This window comes from Ceratosolen solmsi, unplaced genomic scaffold (assembly GCF_000503995.2).
Source record: "Ceratosolen solmsi marchali unplaced genomic scaffold, CerSol_1.0 scaffold29, whole genome shotgun sequence".
NCBI classification, from domain to species: domain Eukaryota; kingdom Metazoa; phylum Arthropoda; class Insecta; order Hymenoptera; family Agaonidae; genus Ceratosolen; species Ceratosolen solmsi.
The window spans coordinates 6,309,175-6,329,669 of NW_011948417.1; the positions used below are offsets into that span (position 1 = coordinate 6,309,175).

A 20,495-nucleotide genomic window follows, 5' to 3' on the forward strand; every position below is an offset into this window, starting at 1 on the left:
TAAATTTATTAATTTAATACTTTTTACATTTGTATACACGAGATATCTAAATATAAAGACAAGTATAATTACAATCTCACTTATACTTAAAACAATAATAATGTGTTCATTGTTACGAATTGGATCTAGTAATTAATTTATTAAATCAATTAATCTGTTTTCAACTTACAATAGTTTATCAAGCTTTAAAAAATCTTACAACTCGGACAACATATTGTCTACATATTGGACATTCTGTCATTTGTTTTCCACAGTTAATACAACATGCCATATGTCCACATTCCAATATTACACATTCAATTGGAGCATCTAAACAAATTTTGCAAAGTGCATCTTCATCTAATTTTTCGATTACTGTAAAAATAATTTAAATATTTTATATATAGTTTATAAGTAAATATACAATTTTAATATTTAAAATTTATTTACTTTAAAATTACAAGAAATTATATAATTTATAAATAAATAGTTCTTGTAGTTAGATATTATAATAATGAATATTTCTTTAAAGTTGTTAAAATTTACAGGAAAACTCAAATTAAAAAATTTCATAATAAATATTATTATTTTGTTTAATATTTTAAGTCAATATTTAATTTTTTAATATAAAATAATTATATAACGAAAATATATGGAATGAACAATTAGCGCAAAGAAAATTATACCTTCTCTAGATTTTCGATATTCTTCCCATAATCTAAAAGCTCTATCCAGTAATTCACATCTTTCTACACAGCCTTTAAAGTCAACTTTGTTAACACTAAGTAAATCTTTTAACTGTTTAACAGTTAAGTATTCTAATTCTTTTTGTTCATTTATATCTGATAATTTAACATTTCCAGTCCACTAAAAAATTTTATTGTACTTGCATTACAATAATTTATATCAATTTATGCAATTATAGTATTGTTTTATTATATATTAATAAATACCGTTTGTATTTCAGTAAAAATTTCACTACTCTCAGTATGAGATATTTCTGAAACTTCTTCTTGTTCTGTTATCAGAGGTTCAGGTCCTACATTTATGTTGTCATCATTCTCTAAAATTTCTTCAATTTCAATATTATGTGCTAGTCTATTGATTGGCACTTCCTGAATTTCTTCTGATATAAGAGATTCATCAATCTGTCTTTCATTAACTTGTGGACTTCTAGAACGACGAGTGGGTGAACCTTCAAGAATTTGTGATGGTTCAAAAAAATCTGGTTGCCTGAAAATAAGAAATAAAAAATTTTAATTTTATGATTGGTGTAATTACATGTTATTTAAATTTGTAATTGTTAATTGTTTACCTTTCATTAAAGTCCGTTCTGTTTTCATTTTCTTCACTATGTGATATATTTTCTCTTTCACAATTTCTATTTCTTTCATCACCATTTGCAAAAATAATTAATAAATTCACTAAGTCTTCTTTTTCTTAAATAAAACAGATGAAGATATTTTTGTAAGTAAATTAAAATATAATTTAGAACAATTACAAGCAAACTTATTTCTGGTATTAAAATTTGTATCAGAACAAATAATCAAATTATGAATAAATAAATATATGTATCTATATATTATATCCATCTATTATAAAAATACAAATATTTTCAAAATAGAACACATTTGATAAATTGATAAAAAAGTTAAAAGATAATAGATATTTTGCTGTATAAATATACAATCATAAAATATGTTTTATTATATTGCATTTTATATAAAATATCAAATGCTAATGAAGAAACAAAACAAAATTAACTTTAATTTATAAGCTTCTTACTATTATATATACTCCATTTATTAAAAGATTTTATTATACTTTTAAATAAAAAGTTGATAATATAAATAATTATTTATTAATTTTATACATAATCTTGAAAAAATGATTGTTAATATGCACAATAAATCTTTTACCTATGCATCCTCTAACAGATACTTTTTTTGCTAAAAGATATTGTCGTAAATACTTAGAACGCATCTGTAAAATTTGACTTTTAATGAGTGGTTTACGAGAAAGCATACTGCAGTTGTCACAGCTTAATATTCTATCAAAGCGTCTTATAACACACTCTGTACAAAAATACCGTAAACAATCCATACATTGTTTCTGAAAATTTTGTATAAAATATAGAAAAAATAATTGATATATAATTATGTATTCTATATAAAAATTCATAAATTAAACAATGTTTACAAGCTTAATTGATTAATTTAAGCATCATTCGGATTTTCCAAAAACTAAAACTTTAATTTTTAATTAATAATGCTATAAAAAGTTTAAAAAATTACTCACTTTTCTTTTGAATAGGGTAAATTTAATGGCACACGCCTCACAGGCCATTTTTACATAAGTATTTAAATAATAGCAGTGAAACTTTTTTATTTGATTGTTTGAGCAGAGGTTATATCATATTTGAATATTGATTTGAGTTTTTTTTTTTTTATAGCCTTTTGTAATTAATGATTGTGTATAGTAATTTCAATAGAGAAAAGGTGAAAACTAGATGCAGGTCTGCAACGAGAAATTTAAATAAAAATGAGAAATAATGATCAATAACAAATTACATTGTACAGAAATCGAAAAAGAAACAAATGCCAATTATTAATTGAATTAACTGTTGATTATTTTAACAGAGCATGTGAATAAATGAATTTGCAACGATGAAACGTATTAATAAAAGTATGTCTGTTTAATTCTACTCAAAAAACTATTTATTATACTTTTCTACTTGCGTCAGCGAAATTTATCAGTTTTATCTTGATAAGATTTTAAATGCAATTTATCTTTACGAAACAAACAAGATACATTATCGTATTGAGTGTAGTACACTGAATGCTAGATTATTTTTTATGACTATTGTTTTAATAAATATAGATTTTCAATTCGCAATTATGCATATAAATTATTGGTTTAAATCTCGATTACTTCAATGTAAATACATACGTCTGCAACTTTATAGATTCACCAAACTTTGACATATAGGTTATACGTATTTTTTATTTGCACTTGCGCAAAAATATGTGATTCAATGAGTTTTAATTAGTATACATTATATCTATATTTGAATACAAATAAAATACAAATAAATTATACATATTTTTATTGAAAAGGAATAAATTATAATTTTAATTGTGGTAGAAATTCAATTAAGATATCTTTCGAGAATGCTAGGATAACATTTTTTAAATTAAATTAAAATAAAGATTTGCAATTTCTTATAAACACAATTTTATTCAATATATAATTTAATTTAATAAATATTATTTAATATTTTCTTCGCTTAACAATGTCTGGTTTCCAATTAATAGGATGACTTTCTTCTGAGGCTTCATTATCTTCTTTATATACTTTAATAGTTTTATCAGCTTCAGTTGTAATCATTCTTGTACCGGACATATCAAATGTAATACTAAATACACCAGCCTCAGAGTCCATTGATCCTGGTTGAACTGGAGCTTGCAAGCGTTGAAAATTATATCCAGTTCTCCAATCCCATAAATGCATTGTACCATTATCAGCTCCAGATACTAAAACACCATCTTCATTTACTGCAAGACAATTTATAATTGCATTGTGACCCGATAAATTTTGAATAAATTTTCCATCTTCACTTTTCCATTGTTTAATATTATCTGGTGATGCAGAAGCAAACATATTTAATGTTGGATGAAACGCAATCGCTCTTACACTTTTCTTATGATTTGTAAGAGTCACTCTTGATTTACCTGCTGCCAAATCCCATAGTCTTATAGTACAATCATGACTACCAGTGATAATTTGGGGATCAAAAACTTGGCAAATAACGCTTGCCACAGTATTGGTATGACCGGTTAATGTATGCACATTTGCTTTTGTTCTCATATCCCATACTCTAGCTGTACAATCTCGGCCAGCAGTCACTAATACATCAATTGTAGGATGTAATGCCATAGAATATACTGCTGATAAATGACCATGGTAATGTCTTATAACTTTATTGTATTCTAAATCCCAGCATTTTACTTGTCTATCTTCACCACATGAAAATAAATATGGATGCCTTTGTGAAAAGGCAAGTCCTCTTACACTACTGATATGACCAGTTAATGAAATTTTAAGTTTCCCTGTAGCTAAATCCCATATTTTTATAACCCTATCTGCAGAACCAGTAGCAAACCATTCATTTCCAGGTTCAATAGCACAACAACGTACCCAACCTAAATGACCACTAATAACTCTATAAAGTTTCCACGGTGCATGCCACTTTGGTTTAGCTATTGGCAAAGTCTTTTTAATTGGATTTGTCATAATATTGGATACAACATTGTCAACGACTTGTACAGGATTACTTGGAACTATAGTTAAACTATTATTTAAAGGTTCAATTTCCGATGATGCACTTATTTCACTATCTTTTCTTTTCTTTATTTCATTATTTAAATTAACTTGTTGGAAAACTGAGCCGTAACAATCTTTCGCTTTTACTCCAATTTTTAATTTTTCTAAAATTGAATCAGTTGGTGGGAGATTTCCTTGATTAGCTAAGAACATATCATGTGTTCTTTTTAACGAACGAAATACTAAAGTATGAACCGAGTGTCGTTGAACATCCATTTCTTCAATAATTATATTGTTACGTTCAGTATATTTAGTAATTAGGTTAGTTTTCACTTGTCAATAAAGCATTTTTTGTTACATACATCTTATATTTCGCTAGACGAAATATAAAAATACAAATATTTATTATATGATATTCAAGATTATTAATAGAATTATATTTTCAATAATAATTTTTACTTTAGATTTATTTATTATATAGTGCCGAATACTTTTAAGATCGGTAAATACGTTATGGAACATCAGGGATTTCAAATCACCATTTCGTCATATGAATGCTCACGTGACGTTCATCCAGTGTAAATGCAACCAAAAATAAAACAATGTTACCAGCATAATAAGATATGTTAATTTTTTAAATACGAATTTCTGTTTTAAGAACAATATATCAAACTACTTGATTTATCCAAATAATTTTAAAATGTAAAAAAATTTATAATAGATATGAATCGATGTGATTTATTTAATTATTAACTGATTGACAAATTTAATATAGAATATATGATTTGGTAAACATTATTTAGTTTTATTTTTTATAACATTATAACACTATTAATTTTATTAAGCATTGCTTAATGACAACAAATATATTCGAATTTTAGAAGACGATATGTCATAGTTATAGTCTTCAATATTTTTAAGATAATAGGATGCAAAAAAAATTGTAAATGTATGTAAACAAATTTAACGGTCGTATCATCTACAGGTTTAAAAGAAAAAGTAAATAAAAAGAATTTATGAATGAATTTAGTTTGAATTACTATTTTGAAGTATAAAACCAATACAGTGAATAAGACAGATAAAAAAGAACAAATATAACAGGTATATAAAATGCTAATCTCACAAGTATTAATATTTAAGTAAAAAAATTATTGATCCATAAAGTGAATAACTTGTTTTTCTGTATATTCAAAGATACTGTCAAACTAAATGTACAGAAGATACAAACAAAATTTTTATTATGAAAAATGAAAGTACTTTATAAAAATTACTACAGAAAATTTTTTTACAATTACTAATTTTGATTAAAAAAAGAGCAACTTACAATGAAATTCTTAAGTGACATGAATTTAAGAAGCCAATGAAAATAAATTATTCTTTATAAATGGATTGTTTTTAAATAGTATTTTATAAATTTAAAAATTTATTGAAATATAACGAAATATATTTATAATGTGATGACAATGAAACAAATTTTGAAAGTTTCATTTCTTACGATAATATACTCTAGAATAATATAAAAATAATATTGATTGAAGCTCAAAAAGATCGTTCTCGTTACTCAATGAAATTCACTTAAGATTTTTTAAATATTTTTTAATACTTTCAGAAAAATTATTCTGATTAGCAACTTATAATTATAGAATAAAAATTAAAGACAATTAAAGATTTTTAATTGACAAAAGGATTAATTTATAACCATATGTCTGTACTTGAAATTTGAATAATTTATTTTTTAATTTTATCTATAAAGTGTTTAGTATAAAATTTCAGAGTAATTAATTAAATATACATTCACCTTTATAAATATTATGTGAAATGCAAAATATTTAACAATATAAGTAAACAAGTTTTTATTATACTTTGTATCGAGGAACATTAATAATTTATTTATATCAAATATAAAAACTTAATATTGCTATAAAATTTTGCCTATCAGAAATTACATTTGACTAATGATTTAACATAACTTTCAAAATTTGCACTAATTTAAGCAATACAATGTATAAATAAACAAAAATAACATTCTTCGGAATCTATACAAATTATCTTATTGCAATAACCAAAAATTAATAGTTGTAACATCTTAGATATGACTATTAGTTTATTCGATTTAATTCATTCACTCACTTGATATTACGAAACAGTTCAGTGTACGAATTTGCGCTTTATAAAAGGCATATATAATAATGAATTATTGAACACAATTTTATATTAGTATATTTTACAATGTAACTAGATATATGGATCAAAATATTAAGTTAAATATTAAATTTATTAAAAATTGATAAAAACGTGCATAATGAATCGACTTAACAACACTTTCTATCAAGTGGATATTATTCTGTATATGGTCTTTTTTTAATTAGGAAACAAAAATGTTAAATGCTTCTGTATACATTTCTAAATATATAGCTAAATTTTAATTTAAATTTAATTTAGAAATAGATAAAATATATTAAAATTATTATTAAAATGTTCTAAATATTTTTATACATATGTATTATTTATAAATTAAAAGTAAACACTCGTTGCAAAAATAATTTTTAATAAAAGATTCATATACGTCAATTTTATCGATATAATTTAATTAAGAAGATATTGTAGATTTAATAAAAAATTATGATTTATAATCAGAAATAAATATAATTTTCATTTGCTACATAAGACCTATTTTAAAAGATATTGTTAATAATTTTTTTTAAATATATTTTCATTCATCTCATAATGGTATTAATAATTTACTGGCATTAATACACAATGGTCGCCTTTATATATATAAATACAGAAGCGTTTTATGCTAGAACTTAATATTGAATCATAACACAAAAAATCACATTCTTCTTTTATTAACGATAAGTAAAATTAAAATAATAATTTGAAGTTTTGTATAACATTAAGCATTTTTCTATGACTTAAAAGATCACAGTTAAACAGCTTTATTTTATAATCCATATAAACAAAAATATAATTCAATAATTAAAACTTAATTAAAATTGGTTTCATATAGTACTCTATTCAATGTTAAAATTCTTTTTTATTTTCTTTCAATATTGGAAAGACTTTAAATAGTCACTATTTTCTTTTTATAAGTTAAAAGCAATTATATCAAGCATTAATAAAAATACGAAATCTAGTGTGAATCTTATATAGAATAAGGTCTTCAATCGACACCTTAAGAAACTATTTATTTAATATTCAAATATTACAAAATCATGTATTTTTTTAAAAAGGACTATACTTTTTAAGTCTTAAACTCAGAAAATCAAATTATATATATTTTGTTTAATAAAATATTATAACATTTTTGGAATGTCTGTTGAGCATAATTTAATTAATTAAAGAATATATAATAAATCATAATTTGGTAACATTTTGAAAATTAAATATATACGGAATTTATTTAAGTCAACGACACGTAAGTTACTAAAATTAATTAATAACTTAAAAATTTATGTTATATAACAAGTCTCAAGTGGTGTGCAAAGTTCAAATAACTTGTCGCTCAAGAGCTAAATTACCTTACTGTACGATTCACTTGCTGATTAAAAATGCACATGAGCCCTCGTTCTTATTGTTTATGTTGCTTGAAAATTATTTTATTTATCTATTCACAATATGCATACGAAAGAAGCGTTTCTATATTGTTATAGATAACACATTGACTAGGCATTAAGAGAGTAGCTGAAGCTCTGGTAAGGCCGTCATGTTGAGGCAAAGTTCGTGATCACGCACATCACCCCAGCCGCCATTGCCTTTTCGCAGTTTCGTCCTTTTTGAAATGCTGGCCACGGTGAGAGTTAATTGCGAAGGATAAAGATTGTTTTGGGCTGACCTAAGGACTTTTTGAATCTTCGCTATAACTGTCGTCGATTCACAATTTTCTTTCTTGTGATGAACACCACTGTAAGCAAAATATTAAGATTATATTCTTGTTAAATTTTTATATTTGAATATTCATTCAAAAATCATAGCCACATTATTTTATAATCTAATAATTTTATATAATATTTTATAAAATATTTACTAAAATAATAAATAATAGATACGAACCATTCGCCGATATGAAAAACACGCGGTGCACGCATCATCATAGTGATTAAGCCAGAATCAACCCGTGGAGCAACGCCGGCTCCACGACTCGGAGGAAGACAGGTTTGAGCGACATGCTGTAGACTCCAGTCCCAGTTGTAGTCATCATATAAGCAGAATTGCGCTGCACACCTTCGGAGTTTCTCCCACGTCGCCCGATTCAAGGCCATTCCCATGTTATGCTTGCTCGAGATCCACGGTATCACTTCTGCCTAATTTACAATAAAACAAACGTATTATTCAATTGTCTTTCTTATACTTATATTTGTAATTCGATACAATCTTTGCGCTGAGTGTATCGACAATACTTTCGCTTTTTACTTTCATATCGCGATATATTATTAATTTATTTTTCTTAGAAAATTTGTATCAATTTATTCAAATGTTTTGAATTTTATCATCTCCATGCAATATAAAATCTGATTATTTTAATTAAAAAAATCATTAATTTTTTTTATATATAAGTAAGATCATCGTGTCTAAGTTATTTATATAGTAGAATAATCTAAGGATCCACAAAAAAATTTTCTTTACAAAAAATATGATAAATAATTTAATATTTAAAACAATTGTTTAATTATTAATTATTTTGAATCATTGAAAAATAACACTTTAAATCAAGAAATCACAACGTACTCATATATATATATATATATATATATATATATATATATATATATATATATATATATATATATATATATATATATATATATATATATATATATATATATATATATATATATATATATATATATATATATATATATATATATATATATATATATATATATATATATATATATATATATATATATATATATATATATATATATATATATATATATATATATATATATATATATATAATGTGTGTGTGTGTGTGTGTGTGTATGGCGTGTGATTGCGCATGAACATATAGGTATATATAATTAATAATAGACATGGTCGAAATTTCGAATTATATTTAAAATAATATGTACAATAATTTTTGTTTTATTTCATTGTTTATGGCGGTAAATCTTAATTAATACTTAACATTTAACATAACATTTAATAGCTTTGAAATCATAAATATAGACCTATATTATTTTTATCTACAAATATTTGACTAAGTTAATATACTATAATATATCATTGTTTTAACTATTAACTAAGATCATGCATTTTAACTAAAGTAGACATCGAAACCATTGAATAAAAAATAGAATTAAATATAATATTTACAGAATAACTAAATTTTTACTAATACAGACTATAACCATGCGAATGTCATAATAAAATAGTATTAGTATATACAATTAGTTTATTAGAATAAAGAAAAGATATTATACAGTATCCTTGATATTTAAATATACTTAAATATTTATGGTATATTTTTTTATGTATTATTAAATTAATCAAATGTATATAACATAATCACATTTTAAATCTTTCCTTTAAACGTCTTTATATAATATTATTAATCATATAAAATCAAACACAATTAATTATAGTTCCTAATAGATATATATTTTTCTTTAATAATGAGAATATATTTAGAAAAGTTTATATATAGTTAGATAATATTGTATTTAATATAATAAAATATAAAATACATAAATTTCATCGTAAAATAAAAGTATATAAAACAAAACTAAAACCTATCGAGTCTGGGGAATCATAAGTAGTAGTAGTAGTAGTAGTAGTAGTAGTAGTAGTAGTAGTAGTAATAGTAGTACAATAATAATAATACGAGCATTGAGAAAGAATAATTTATATAAATATATTTAAATTAATGTTTCACTTAATAACAATTTCAACAATTTAAATTTGCTTATGATTAAATGAATTGTATAATATAATTACATATTATAAAATAATATTCTTACCTAATGTGCAATAAGAAGTATATTCGAATTAAATTCTATTAGCTATTAAAACTTCTTATTTTATCAAAAGTATTAAAAAATTCTATTTATATTTCCTGTGCATTAGTTCTTTTATGAATATTTTGTTATAAGATATAATATCGGATCATTTCTAATGGATATTCATAATACAAGAATAGGCATTTAAAAAAAATATTTTTTCTAATTAGAAATTTATAAATATTGTAAATTTGTATAACATATTGAAATAATTTTATCATTGAAATAAATAAAATTTTATTTTGTCTTGTTGAAATGTATTTTTTAATACTCTATACTTGTAGTATTTTGCCATTTGTCATTTAACGTAATAGAAATTCTATTTTACTTTATTTGTATTATATTTTATCTTTATATCTATTTTATTTTACTTTGCATACTGATAAAATATAATATATGTATACAAATACATGCGGTAATATTTTAATAATTTTCTTCATAATTAGTATTAACTAGTATTTCTAAGCATTATTTATATTTTTTAATATTTTACATAATTATATATTTCTCTTGATATTTACATGTGAAAAATTCATTAGAATGATGAATGATTAATATTAATTTTTCTAAAGAGAAATAATTTGGAAAGAAAATTTACAAAATAAAATTCAGTTCTAAAATGCAAGTTTAAAATTTACATAAATTCAAGTAATCATAAATATTTTATTTCAATTTCTTAAATTTTATATTCTTATACATCTGTGTTGAGTAGTCCTATTTCACAGCATTTGCGCTCGATTATTTGCACTTAGAATTAGGAAAATTAATAATTACAAAATTTGAAAATAATTTGGTTTTATAAACCTTACATAATCTCTAATCCTGACATAATTTACAATCGAAAAAACTTACAACTAAAAAGTACATTGTCTACCAGATTTAAAAATCAATTGATCCCGATATATGTATACGACTACTGGGGTAAACGTTTAAATTAAGAAAAATGTAAAGGCGAAACGAAAATGATTGAAAAGTAAATGCAACTGATCGAGAAATCATAATAGTTGCCGTTGTCCTCGTCCTCGTCATCGTCATAGTTATTGTCATCGTCGAGGCCATCACCATGGTCCCTTAGCAAATTCATGAAAAGTATCAATAAGACAGAGAAAGGTAAAGAAGTAGAGTTTGAGATTGAAAGTTCTAATGAAATGAACCTTTTGATAATGCTGATAGAGGCCGGGCAGGAGTTGATAGGCCCATGAAGGCGCAGACGCGAGCTGTTGGCCCCGATTCGATAAGGGGGTCGAGTCACCCTCTTGGCCTTGCCTGATCGGGCTACCGCCGCTCGCCGACTCTTGCCTTTTCAAACCCCGGAGCAGCTCCTTCTGCAGTGCTCCATTCAATCCCAGATACTTTTTACGTTCACATATTCCTTCACTTTTACTAATGTAAGCGTCACGCAGGACCTCCTTCTACTGTTTCGTGCACTTACTTTTTTTTTTAAATTTTTTTTTAATTTTCTCCTTTTCTTAAGAATGCATAACTTTGTTACTTCCTTTATATTTTGAATTTGAGACAATTAATCATTGACTTTTATTCGTAAATTTATTCATAAATGCCAAACATCTCTTTCCATGGGTGGTGTGAAAATTTAACAGTGTATCGGACCGAATCACTTTGCTGTGGATAGCTGCGTTGAAAGCCTGCATTTTTAAGCGAAAGAATCTCGACGCAAATTAAATTTACGATTAAAATTCATTCGTGAAAAGGCAATATATGAAATAGAAGAAATTTAAAAGAAAAGTGACTTTCGAGATTTCTCGTTTACATTGAGTGAATTAAGCCATAATAACTTTCTCAATATATTATAAAACAACTGTCTTTCTTCTTACGAATAAATATTAATAGTATTAACTTGAATTTTTGAGTAAGTGGTTATAAATTGTAAAATCGGCCACTGAAATATGATTCTCATACACTCAAAACTTTCTTAAAGTTCTTCTCTTTTTTTTTTTTAAAGAAAAAAAACAAATTCAAAATATTTAGAAAAATTCTAAAATTTCTCTCTTAAGAAAACAAGACGTCACTATAAAGTATATGCATGATATCATGTATGCATGTCAGTTTGTGAATGTATGTATGCATGGGACGTGTGCATCTGCTTGATGTAGAATGGGCGGATAGTTTGACGTATATTTGCGTTTTGTTATAATGGAAAGTTCACCTTCGGGTGTTGCAAATTATTTCGAATGCAGGATCTAAAATTAAGGACTGTTTGTCAATTTATAAACCAATCGATCGGACCTAATATTTAATAAGAGATACATCCCTCGATAACAAATTTTGCAGCACTCGAAGTTATTATGTTAAGATGTACACAAATTTTACTTTTAATTTTCTTGAAAATCACATTTACAGTTATTTTCTTTTTTAGATAAATTGCATAAGGCTTTTTGAAAAATGTGAAAGAATTTTTGTCTTTTTGTAACATCAATTTCGATCAGTTTATTTGCAATTGCTATCGATTAGGTTTATCGATTTTTGCTATGTATTTGTTGATATAATTGTTAAATAAGTATAATATTTTCATTACTGATTCTATTATAATTTATAAGATAATTTTCAATGCAAATACAACAGAATTGAATGTGATAAAATTGTAAAATAATTTTAGTATGTCTTTCATGTTGCATCGAACACAATGATAAAAATAAATTTATAGGCTCGGCTAATTAAAATTTTTTAAATTTCGATTTTATACATACAAAATTTTTCAATACTCAATTCTATAATTTTTTTTCCCTTTCACTTAGTCAATTATAATTAATGCCATATTATATTCGATTGAGGTAATTTGAAGATCCTAACTATTTAAAATATTCAAATTACGCTTATTCACAATAAAATTTTATTGTATTTTATTTTAAAATTGAAAATTTTAACAATAAATAATAATTGAATTTTATTTATTCATTTATGTTTCCGAAATTTCAAATATTAAAACTATTATTTGCAATTTAATCGATAAGCAAAATGACAGCAATTGCTTACCCCCCATGGGAAATATGTAGAATATGTTGGGCATAAAATAAAACATCAGCTCTAAAAGTATGTCTTAAAAAAACAAAAAGAAAACCTTAAGAATGTACTAAAGTACTACCTTCTTGCTGAAGTCTGCGTAGTAATTGTAAGTTTTGAGGTAGGTTCCAAGCGACAAAACATTGCAACGTTCACAGCTGTGCCTGCAGGTATGCTCCATGAGTCTTAGTACGTGAAGGAAGTCTTCGGCGACGTAATGATCCTCCTCTAAGAACAGAACTACACCGGTATGGTTGCGCATAATAGTAAGCTGATCGAATACTCGATTCGCTTTCCACCACCAGTGATGCTTAGTTTGCGTGAATTTAGCTTCTCGGTAGTGTCCATACAAATCAGGGTACTGAGCATTAGTACAGCCCAAGTTCATGGCTCTGCATATGTTACATACATTAATTAGATCTGAGTATATTACATGCATACTATTATTAATTTTAATATAAATATTAACAATATTTATTATCAAAATTTTTAAATTTATAATTTTAAATAATTTACCGGTAAAATAATAATAATAAAAAAATCAATATAATAACATTTATTTATGAATATTTATTTATATATGAATATTATGAATATAGGATTATTTATGAATTGGTTATGCAAGTAATATAATTAATACTAGTTAGTCAATTAAAATATTTTTATTTAGTCATTGATATCATTTTAAAAATAAAGGTATAGCTTTTACAAAACAAGTATGAATCACATAAATAATTTATAATTTTCGAAAAATTTGGTAACAAAATGTTGAATGACGATTTTTTTATAAATATAAATATTTTCAATGTGATTAGTACTTCAAATTTTTCAATTTTCTTTAGATAAAAGTAACTTCGATCTAAATTGAATTTTATGAATTTTACGATTCCAAATATATATTCATATAAAAGTGTGAGATCAGTTTATACTGATATAAGATGTCAAGGAGAATATTATGGAGACTGAACTACCAATCGGCAACATTTTTGTGGTTTGTTATAAAGGTTTGCCACAAGCCACTAGAAACGTGGTACTTATTATAAGAGTATTTCATATTTTCGTAGCACATAATACTTTATCAACCTGCAACAGATTTACTTGCAATCTAATAAGACAATTTGGATCTAAATATGTATATAATACACATGCGCGTACACACAATAAAATGTTTTTACAATATAGATCCATAGCGCAAACGCATATAGGCATTTAACTAAGGCAATAAAGTCTCTCTGTACACTGAATTCGCGTATTAAGTTAATTTATATGTGAAATATTTAATTAATTCAATGTTTCATTTACTTTCAAAATTAAATCTTCATATACTATGTAACTTTTATTTTATGATGTGCATTACTTACTATACGTTGTTCATAAATTATAAAAACAAATAGCTTTGTGTAATTAATAATTTCAAATAATATAATTACACGAAATATGTAAAATTTCAAATGCATACACCAGTATGTGTATATTGAAAATATGTAGCAGGTATTCAAAGAATTTTTCGCAACTTAGTACCGACAAGATAAAACATATATAAAATGGCTCTGCTAAATAAAAAAAAAAAACTAAATATGAAGTTTTTTTATATGCAAAATGTCTAACTGACAAAAATGAAAATAACTTATAAGCGTTAATCGATAACAATTATGCTATCCGTACTTTATTATTACATGTATCTGACGATTATAAATAATAAAGAGTCACAAATTTATATATAATACTATTTTAAAATATTACATAATGTTCCATTCAATTTTTATATTACTAATATTATATATTTGCATATCTTTACATTTTGAAACTTATATACACAAATTGATAAAATTGAAAACGAAATACCTAATAAAAACATTACATCAACACAAAATACGTAATTACATAAATGATTGCGGTAAAAATGCTGATAAGGTAGTAATAAAGCAGTAATAAAATTATTGTTACTAATTCTGTGATTACTTCTTGAAAAGTTAAATAATATATGCAAGATTAAAATTGATATTAAATAAAGATGTTATAAAAAATCGCCATTGTCAATAATGATGAAAAACAAGATATTCATAGTCTATGCTGCGTAATAAGGTAATAAGGTCCACAACTTGAAATTTCAAGTTATGTTACCAAAGAGAAAAAACAATAATACATATTTTAGAAAACAATGAACAAAACAAAAAAAAAAAAAAAGAAAGAAAGATAAAAAAGAGAAAAAAGGAAAAAAAATAAAGTCATTGTACCAGAAGATTTAAAGAATGTATTTCAGATAAAAATCTTAGTCAAATGGATACATAATTTAATCTTACAAGGATTTAAATTCAATAAAGTGAGATACTTAATTCGGATTCAATTATAAAAGTGTCTCAATTACTTCAGCAAGAAAAGGAGAATGGACTAAAGTTCGCAAAAAAATATTGAAATGATTACTAATGAAATTTCAAAATATAAATCATAAGGGTTCAGTTTTTCTCTTACTCATTAAAGTTACATATTATATTAAAATTCAAGGCAAATATAACTACATAACTAATTACTTTAAATTAATTTTATATTACTTACTATTTCATAAAGTATAAAATTGCTATTAGCACAAGACTTTTTTTTTTAATAAATTCATAATTACATTAGTTTTTATGATTTACAATGAATTTAAGTTAGCATAATATTAATATAAAAAAATGATTGAAAGATTTTATAATATCTAAATTAAGTAAGAAAAAATTAATAGAAGATTATAATTTGAGTTTATCAAATAATATTTTATATAGATTATATATATAAATATTATTTTTCTTGTTATTGTTAATCTCAAATATGAATACCATAAATAATTAAAGCAATTGTTCATTATTTAAACATAAATTATGACTTTATTCTGTAAAATAAACTTTCTGAATTAGTTTTAAGTAGATATATTTAGAATAATAAAAGTTTCTTTACCTATAAAGGTTTATAAATATATGTGTACACGAGTATACATACATAATATACATGTTAACAATAATTCATTCGATAACGAAACTTTTTAACTAACGGTAAAAAAATAAATAGGCTTGGCTAGATTATTTAATATCTCAATTATTTGTACAAATAGCATACATATGTATGTATTTCATTGCGTATGCATTTAATAGCTATTATATAATATATATATATATATATATATATATTGATACAAAAATTATTTATTTTTAATCTAGTAATGTTCTTTTACTTTGAATATATTACTAACAAAATATTTCCTTTTAAGAAATTGGAATATTGTCTCATACTCACTGTTCTTTACGCATATTTCTTGGACAATCATTGGGACTTTCACCAGGGAAAATCTTTGGGTACATTTGAATGCTGTACGGATAATAAATCTGCATTACCCTGCAGAAGTCCACATTTTGTATGAGATAATTGATATCTGGATTCCAGACATCGTGACTAAAGATGAGCAGTGTCTGTTCGATTCCCTTAGCCTGAGCCAGCGAGATAATGAGATGACGTAGGTAGGTAAGCCGATCGTGCACCTGGACGACAATGACTGGGACATCAGAGGCAAGAGGCCCAAAAGCTTCAATATTGAAGACACGTTGTTCCGCGTTGACACGCTCAACTTGACGTCGGATCTCAGCGATTTCGCGCTCACCTATATCATCGCTACCACTACTGCCAACACTGCCAGATGCCACTAGTGTACCGTTTATGAAGCTTTGAGTGTACGTATTGTTACGGCGTTCTTTCAAAAATCTGTAATTCAGTACATTATGATTATTAATTAAAGATTTTGAATACACGTTCAACGTGTTTGTGAATTGAAATCATTTATCCATTTACTTTTACTATATGAAAATATTTACTTCTTTATCCTCAATCCGATTACATCAATTCATTTTCATGATACTTAAAAATTATAAACATTGTGTTATTTGTAAGCTATTGCAAAATATAAACATTGCAAATATCATTTTAGTCTAATAACACACACTTGTGGTATATTATATATATTTCTTTAGTCAAAAATAATTATAATCTATTAATTATTGAACAATTTAATAAAACTTAGTAATTATGAAATAGTTATTATTTAAACAAATGTTTATTTATTTTCTATATTAAGTAGCGCATATTATTTTTTAGTTGTAAAATATACAAAATAATTGATTAATTTTACCTATAAATAATCATTTCTATTTTTAATATATAGTTTTATATATTATCTTTTTCCTATTCTATCCGTATTTTTATAATTTCATTATTATACTTTTCTTCTACAATGTCTGATTTTAGTAATATAGTATTGTTTGATATATAATATGTCATGCTTTTATTGTTTTGGATAATCTTTTCGTTTAAACTTTTTAAATGTATATAGATTAAGACTATTCACTGCTTCCCCGTAGTTGAAAGTTAGTAATCGACCGTGGATACTACTATTCAGTACAATATCAGTTTTCAAATTCTTCTAATTAATAAGCTTTTCATATTTAGAAATAGTATTAATTCTTTATAAAATTAAGTTGAAAAATTATTTATAGTCTTCTTTATTCAAATAATAAATAAGTAAACTGCACATATTTTTCACAAAAAAATAAACAGTGATCAATTTTAAATTAACCCTTTTTATACACAATATGATTTATGGAGTAGTGTCACATAATAAAATATAATAAATGAGCTTATTTTTTTTCTTCTGATTATTAATCTTATTATTCTTTCTTTTATTTTATAATTATTTTTCTGATTATGTACATGTTGTGATGCATTGATCTATAATCAATCGTGATGATTGTAAATTTATTTTGAATAAATTTAATAAAATCTCAAAGAAAACGATCATATAATTTTAATGAATTCTTGAAATTTTTCTAACATTAATTAGCAATGAGCATTAATAACTGTTTTAATGTATAATAATTATTGTACTTTCGAATTATAACGTTTAATTAAGTAAAAAATCTTTAAGGTAATATATTATTTACGATATGCACTATGATTTGTTTAAAAATGAATGTGCTGATATAATGAATAAATTAAAAGCTGTTACTCACTCACCTCAAGTATAAGGAAGATTGGGAATTAAAATGCCTTGAGCTAAAAAAATCTATATTAAAAGAGTACTTTGATAATACTACAATTATTTTATAATATGTTAGTAAATATGCTTGAAAATTACTGAAATCTTTATCACTTTATTATGATTGGAAGTTTTCTTTTATTTAAAAATAAGATTAGTATATTAGATTATAAAACTAGTTAATCCTTTACTCTTAACAAATATAAATACACTTTAAGTTCCCAAATTATCTCTCAATTGCAATTAAGTAGATCTATTAATCTAATAAAAATAATACTGAAAGAACTAAATAGTACTGAAATTTGCATGCATTTAAAGTATAAAAACTCATATATTAATTATAAAAATAATACAAACTGTGCTTTAATATTTTGTGTTAATCAATTATTTGTACATAAATGCATATGCATGAAATAACAAATTAATTAATATTCACATTTCGTAAATAAATTTAATTGTCATTTTACTACATATCGTGCAATAATAAAAGCAAAATTTAGTTTTACCTAAGTTCAATTTATATAATTTATCCAAGTATTAATTTAAGTGTTAGTATCATTTTTTGTGATACTACATTATTTACTTGTAGGTAAAATTACACTCTACATATCTGAATATGTAATTGTTGTTTAAGAATTATAAGTATTATCAAAATTTATAACATTTATAACATTTAACATTTTTCTTATATAATACTTGGTGCGCAAATATTTTAATATTGTACAACCATGTGTAAAACAGAAACATTACGTGTAAGCAAAAGAATAAACAAAAACATTAAATAATTATCTCACCTATGTAATTCTTGAGGTACAAGGGCGTAAAGACTCTCATTGACGACTGGTTGATTTGACCAATCGCGAACGGTCAAGTTAATAACGTGCAACTGCAGCCATAGGAACGTCGCGAGGAAGACGAAGGCTAAAGTCCTAACCAGAAAGCCACGATTGGCCCTCGATGCTCCGACAATGCCAACGGCCGTACCTTTATTTTTAATGTAATTAAGAGAAAAAAATAATAATAATTTAAATCCTGGTTTCAGAGAGTTTTCAGAGACAATATTTTTTTATACATTTATTCGCTTGGCGTGTTACTCTAAACTTGTTCAATAATCAATTTATATTTAACCTCTTGTTATAATTGCTTTTTATCTAGTTCCATTATAAAGTATTCAGATATATTTTTTACTTTATAGGCATTGTAATATGTATAGTTTAAAATATCGATAGACTTAAAAAAAAAAAAAACAAGTATAATGCTCATGCAAAGTTTTTATACATATGAATTTTTCTTATGCTTAAAATACTAATTATTGGATATAAGGAAAATAAACTGAAAATATTTCACAGTAATTAATTGTTATATTTAAAAATATTGAATTGAATGAAGTACGACTTAATATTTTTTTAACTTTAAAATATTGATAATTCTTAATTAAAACTTTTTTTTTGAATACTAAATTTAATTTTATTAGAATTTATTGTTTTACTTCAAATCTCTATAATTCGTACATTTCAAGCCATACCATTTTTATTTAAGATTATTTAAAGGCAGTTAAAATCAATAGATTAACATTTTATTCGAATATAATGAATAATAAAATATTTGTTAGAGATTTTTTAAAAATTTGTAATATACAAATGGTGTATGTCGATGAAGTAATTTTTATGAATTCTATATTTTTTCAGATGACAGGTAATAATTACATGGAATTTGTAAAATGACTCACTTGATAATTTTCCATTATGACAATTGACTAAATATTTATCTTATATTTTAATCTGTAATATATATGTTATTTTTACAGTAGAATTTATTAAGATTTGCTAGATATAATACTGATATTTCGACGTAATTTTTTATAATTACACTAATTTTAATTTTTGTAAATAATAAAATACTTTTTTTTTTAATAATAATCTTTAAAAATTCCATTTATCATTTATATTAAGAAAACTATGGCAAAGTAACATAATATTTGTATTTAAACAAATTTTATAGTGCTTAATATACACATCATTTATGAAAATTGTACGGATTAAAAGGGTAATATGTAAAATATTAAGTTTAAATTAGAAGTTTTCTCTTACGTGTGTTATATAAAATACGCG

General features: G+C 24.1%; 3 protein-coding genes across 10 annotated transcripts in view; all 3 read right to left on the reverse strand.

Annotated features, from left to right (window-relative positions):
• Window positions 1-24: 24 nt before the first annotated feature.
• Window positions 25-7,902, reverse strand: LOC105359744 (E3 ubiquitin-protein ligase RNF34). Its single transcript, XM_011496409.1, has 7 exons — window positions 7,824-7,902; window positions 2,278-2,496; window positions 1,899-2,091; window positions 1,295-1,418; window positions 933-1,212; window positions 666-846; window positions 25-354 (listed from the first exon to the last, which is right to left on the reverse strand). Exons 2-7 carry the CDS (start codon window positions 2,323-2,325, stop codon window positions 179-181), a joined length of 1,002 nt encoding a protein of 333 aa, XP_011494711.1. The 5' UTR covers window positions 2,326-2,496; window positions 7,824-7,902; the 3' UTR covers window positions 25-178.
• On the reverse strand, window positions 3,227-4,732 carry Tango4 (transport and golgi organization 4). Its single transcript, XM_011496408.1, has one exon. It carries the CDS (start codon window positions 4,576-4,578, stop codon window positions 3,250-3,252), a length of 1,329 nt encoding a protein of 442 aa, XP_011494710.1. The 5' UTR covers window positions 4,579-4,732; the 3' UTR covers window positions 3,227-3,249.
• Window positions 7,735-20,495, reverse strand: part of Mgat2 (alpha-1,6-mannosyl-glycoprotein 2-beta-N-acetylglucosaminyltransferase) — a 39,293-nt gene continuing 26,532 nt past the window's right edge. For 5 of the 8 annotated variants that reach the window (XM_011496402.1, XM_011496404.1, XM_011496403.1 and 2 more), the window contains 7 exons: window positions 19,179-19,368; window positions 18,363-18,401; window positions 16,596-17,057; window positions 13,405-13,714; window positions 11,459-11,629; window positions 8,356-8,606; window positions 7,735-8,206 (listed from right to left, as the gene is read on the reverse strand). In XM_011496402.1, the coding sequence (XP_011494704.1) occupies window positions 7,975-8,206; window positions 8,356-8,606; window positions 11,459-11,629; window positions 13,405-13,714; window positions 16,596-17,057; window positions 18,363-18,401; window positions 19,179-19,368 (1,655 nt within the window). In that variant the 3' untranslated portion in view covers window positions 7,735-7,974. Of the gene's footprint in view, window positions 8,207-8,355; window positions 8,607-11,458; window positions 11,630-13,404; window positions 13,715-16,595; window positions 17,058-18,362; window positions 18,412-19,178; window positions 19,369-20,495 lie in introns of those variants that run through there. The other 3 variants (XM_011496406.1, XM_011496405.1, XM_011496407.1) reach the window with 3 other exon arrangements.